At 38.6% G+C, this 4697-nt stretch overlaps 1 protein-coding gene across 1 annotated transcript; it reads right to left on the reverse strand.

Moving 5' to 3' along the window:
* Positions 1-454: 454 nt before the first annotated feature.
* Positions 455-4295, reverse strand: sigmar1 (sigma non-opioid intracellular receptor 1). The gene is made up of 5 exons (XM_054612623.1): positions 4040-4295; positions 3873-3924; positions 3047-3195; positions 2578-2670; positions 455-2406 (listed from the first exon to the last, which is right to left on the reverse strand). Exons 1-5 carry the CDS (start codon positions 4182-4184, stop codon positions 2177-2179), a joined length of 669 nt encoding a protein of 222 aa, XP_054468598.1. The 5' UTR covers positions 4185-4295; the 3' UTR covers positions 455-2176.
* Between the last annotated feature and the right edge of the window lie 402 nt (positions 4296-4697).

Below are 4697 nucleotides of genomic sequence, written 5' to 3' on the forward strand. Positions count from 1 at the left end.
AAAAGCAGACACAGGCAAACATACGCCCCCATGAAATGCACACCCTTCTATCATCATCACCACCTAGACCTCTCTCATGGATATGACGACAACAAATCAGGTTGTCTGCATCCTCTTGACATTTACAGCCGGAGATGAGGACTGATGTGTCTATCCTTTATTCTGCTGGCCTTTTTTATTGAATACCACCATCTGTTTACGCAGCATCCCTCTACCTACCCACACTCCCCAACCTCATCTCTATTTCTTATCAAATCTCTGGAGTATATAAGGTCAGTGTTGTGGTTTCACTCAGCTTGTGTTTACCACCCAAAATTACCTGATTTTTATTGGTTTTGAAGGACAAAGGCACCCGTGATGGATAATTAAGGACAGCTGAGTTCTTCGAGGTTGATCTTGATTTAATATGCATGTATTAATAAGTAAGAAAACAGGCTTGTATAATATTCTTTCAAAAACATTTATTTTCTCTGTCAGTTTTTATCATTAAAGTAAATTGCACATCCGCTCATCAACATTTGTGGTACAGCAATAATTCTTTTTTGTTTCACCATCCCTCCATGAGACCACATTGCCACTGCTGTAATTAAATCAAAAAACTTGAGAGTTTGGGTAGTTATGCAATAAAATGAAGACTCCCGCTGAACCCTATATGACCCTTGATGGATTCAGGCATCAGTCTGAAAATAAGACTTTCATCTGAAAAGGTACAAACGGGGAGATAGTGGACTCAGCAGCAGTGATTTGCTTGTAGAGTTAAATTTCCAAATGAAGTAAATAAATATTATTTCCAATAGGCTTTGATTTTCAGCCATTTCTTCTCTTAGCATTATATAACAATGTGGATTGTAGAGGATGAGGCCTATGGATACTCTTATGTTTTCCCTATTGGGTTAGTGCAAAGATTCAGAAAATGAACTGAGGCTGAGGGCACTAAAGCCAAGAATCCTTACTTGGTCAGAGCGCAATATTATTCAAGTTTACCTCTACAGTTACATTTTCAAAATGATTGTGCCAAGTCTATGTAAGCTCATAGAACATTGACATATTTCATGTATCTCTTGGTGTTTAACAGCACCATTGTGTACAATATGTGGTGTCAATTTTCCACTTTACAGTTTTAAAAAAACTGTCACTGGACATTATAGATAACCCTCAAAGGAGAAATGTGAAAATTACAATCTGTGACTGCATAGTAGCTCAGATGTAGTTAAGAACACACCATTACAGTGTCTATAATCATTCAAAAACTGGGAGCTTTCATGAACCTGACTATGACTCCTACTGATTGATCCATAACACGGGACATTGCAAACACATCATCCAGGCAGTTTTCTCCACCATATCCCATCAGGATTTCATTTTTTCTTTTTAAACTATATAGTATAAAGAGATCATGGACTGTGAATGAGGAACTGGGAGACAAAGTTCAAGAGTGTTTTGGACTTTGGAGCAAACATGCTTCTTGACATTGTTTTTTGTGACTGGCTTGATGTACTGAGAATCCAATGCATAAATATGTGAAATGGTTATTTACTAAGAAAATAACGTGCTTTGGCTTTGCATTATATATTTTTACAAGCTAAATCAAGAATTGCATATTTGTTTTAAAAGTGATTTCTTGGTCCCCAAATTTGTTTTTTAATCACTGCTTGAGCATTTTATAATCCGTACTTATTAGTGATGGGTTGCTCAAAAGCATGCTTACAAATACGGTCTCATTATTCCCAGAAGAAAAATCTTAGATTTGGCAAACTACCTGTGAAAAAGGTTTTTGGGGGTCTATTCTTTAAGCCAGATCTTTAAAAAACAATTTAAGACCTTACCAACAACAGAGGCAGTTTAAGCTATCAGAGGAATGCTTACTGTGGAGACTAAAGTGTTGAGAAAATATTGCACTGTTGTTGATGCTGTCTGATTTCATAGGTTGAAGGGAAAGGGACTTAATCATTTTATTTTGGATATCCTTAATGAGGGGCAAGAACTTCAATGTATTACTGTACTGATGCTATTTTGGCTTGTCTACAATTCCAGGAAAAAATATTTGATCTTGATTGTTCAAGCCCAGATTTTTTCCCCATGCTAGATGCAAGTGTTCAGGGACAAAACTGTGTGATGACAAGGCGAACCTCTGATGTAATTGTCCTTGTGCGGGCGTCCAAGCCTCGATGGTGCCTCAGAAAACTCCGGCCTCTGTAAGTAGTGTACCAGCCTCAAGCAGCAGACCCTTGACATAGACACGCATGGTATAGAACATTGTGAGGAAGTCCTGGGTGCTGAACAAGGTGTCAGCCAGAGCAAATCCCAGTGTGGAGGGGATGAAACCTCTGCCGTACTCCACCATCCACGTCCCGGTGCTCCACTGGACCGACGTGGCCTCGCCTACACTGTGTACGATGGTGTCACCTGTGGAGAAAGAGATTTGGAAGTATGGGAAGAGAAACAAACAAAGAAACAAAAAAACACTACCTATTTCCCCATTCAGATGTAATATGTTTACACCATTAATTTAGGATAGACAGAAAACCATTCATATTAAAATGTAAAGTTGTAGATTAAAATGTGTTATAGTATTACCAGGGTAGTATATTTCACTCTTTGTTGTCCCCTCCTTCCACTGTCTGAAGGTGCCGGATATGATGGTGTCAGAAATCTCAGCCCAGTAACGACCTGACCAATACGAGAGAAGACATGAGTCAAACTTCCATTGTTTCCTATACTGATCGAAAACACAGTCCTGAAAAACGAATACAAAGATCAGTGTAACTGACAAGTACCAAAAAGATTTTGAAACTGTACTGAATATTAAGTTATTATTTTTGAACAGCTCACCTCAGTTTGCACCTTACAAAAGGCAAGAGTGCAGGGATTACTTTATGAATTAGTATAAAGACGGCAAAAGTGAAGTCTGTGTTTGTTGACCTCCTCTAGATTATTTATTTTAGAAACACTTTATAATTTATAAATTCAGTATTACCATGGCAAAGTTCAACAACTCAGTTATTATCACTGTTGAGACAAACTTTCAGTCTACTTCTTTCCTCACCTGAGTGTCCTCCTGTGTCTACTGCAGTCCCGAACAGCAGCAGGTACTCTGTGAGCGAGGCGTGCAGAAGACACATTGAGCCCATCCAACCACCGGCGTTGACAAACACCCACTGCAGGTCCTCATCTGGCAGGATGTGGCCAGGATACCTAGTTTGGTCAAACTTTATTATTATTATTTTTTTTTTTTTTAAAACATGCAACACAATTTAAAACCCTTGTTTAGTGAATTTAATAACATGTATTCACACCATGAAGGTTACTGAAAACTGCCTAAGGAAGAGTGATGGATGATTATTCAACTCATGCTTCCTCGTAGCACTTATTGCACTCGTATTAGTTGTTGCACTTACTGTATTCGTATCAGTTCGCTGCACTTATTGAATTTGTATTTGTTTACTGCACTTATCCTATTCGTAGTAGTTTGTAGCACTTACTATATTCGGATTAGTCTGTTGCAATTATTGTTTTCGTAGTAATTTGCCTCTGCACTATACCTTTGCTCTGGTTTATGCTTTAAGATGCTTGTTTAAGAAAGGAGATGCACTTATGACTTCTGGTGACTAGTAGTTCTCTTGAATACCTATGTTGAATACACTTCCTGTAAGTCGCTTTGGATAAAAGCGTCTGCTAAATGACTGTAATGTAATGTAATGTAATGTAATCATCATTCCAATATGCATTAGAGGCAGTCCTACATGCAAGGCAGCAAGTTTTTTTTATGTTTTATTTTTTTAAATACAAGGGTCAATCGTGATTTTGATCACTGCTTCAACACTTGAAATGTGCATTACATAGCAGCTAATAGTGTGTGTCTGGGTGTTTACCTCTTCCTGAGCTCCACCACCACTTTCGAGAAGGCCTGTTCATGGTCCTGTCCTGAATAACGACATGTACATTATGGAAGGTACTTACAGTCCTTTCAAGTCAGTGAACTGAATATTGGTATTGATTTGAGTTAGTTATAAAAGTCTTCATGACTACACTGACTCACCTGCGTACTGTTTGGCCAGTCTGGCGACGTCTTCCTTATTGAAAACGTACTGCTTGGTGGCCATCCAGTGTCGCAGCAGCAGCACGGCCAGGACGGTGACAGCACCGAACAGGAACAGTTTTAAACTAGTTTTGATTACAGACATGGTTGAAACGAAACGGACAGAGCTACAGCAGCAGGTCTGCCTACACGTGTACACAGAGGTAGACAGGTTGCTCCAAACACGCCATTGAAGATAGAGGAGTGTAACTGGAGTCCAAGCTGCTACTTCCTGGTCAGGTGGGAGGGGGAGTCGCTCCTCAGCCAATCAGAGGACGAGTCAGTCGTGTGGGCGGAGCGACTTCTGGGTTGCCAGCAATGTTGCAAAACCCTCTTAAGGAAGTTTTTATTTATTTTGAATGCTTATATAAAAACAAATTTACATTTTAAGAGTTTTGTATTGAATGCAAACATTTAATTGCCATGTTGTTATTATTTTGTAATGTAAAGTACCAGTCAAAAGTTTGGACACACCTTCTCATTCACTGTTTTTTCTTTCTTTCTTTTTATTTTTTTCTACATTGTAGATTAATATTGAAGACATCCAAACTATGAAGGAACACATATGGAATTATGTGGTAAACAAACAAATGCTCAACAAACCAGAATATGTTTTATA

Source organism: Anoplopoma fimbria, chromosome 14 (genome assembly GCF_027596085.1).
Source record: "Anoplopoma fimbria isolate UVic2021 breed Golden Eagle Sablefish chromosome 14, Afim_UVic_2022, whole genome shotgun sequence".
Taxonomy (NCBI): Eukaryota; Metazoa; Chordata; class Actinopteri; order Perciformes; family Anoplopomatidae; genus Anoplopoma; species Anoplopoma fimbria.

What these genes read in the sequence shown, in the direction of transcription:
- sigmar1 (XM_054612623.1), bottom strand. Translation starts at nt 4,184, where the DNA reads ATGTCTGTAATCAAAACTAGTTTAAAACTGTTCCTGTTCGGTGCTGTC. An exon ending in ACTGGCCAAACAGTACGCAG is followed by an intron (nt 3,925 to 4,039) that starts GTGAGTCAGTGT and finishes GTCGTTATTCAG; the next exon opens with GACAGGACCATGAACAGGCC. An exon ending in AGACACAGGAGGACACTCAG is followed by an intron (nt 2,671 to 3,046) that starts GTGAGGAAAGAA and finishes CGTATTGGTCAG; the next exon opens with GTCGTTACTGGGCTGAGATT.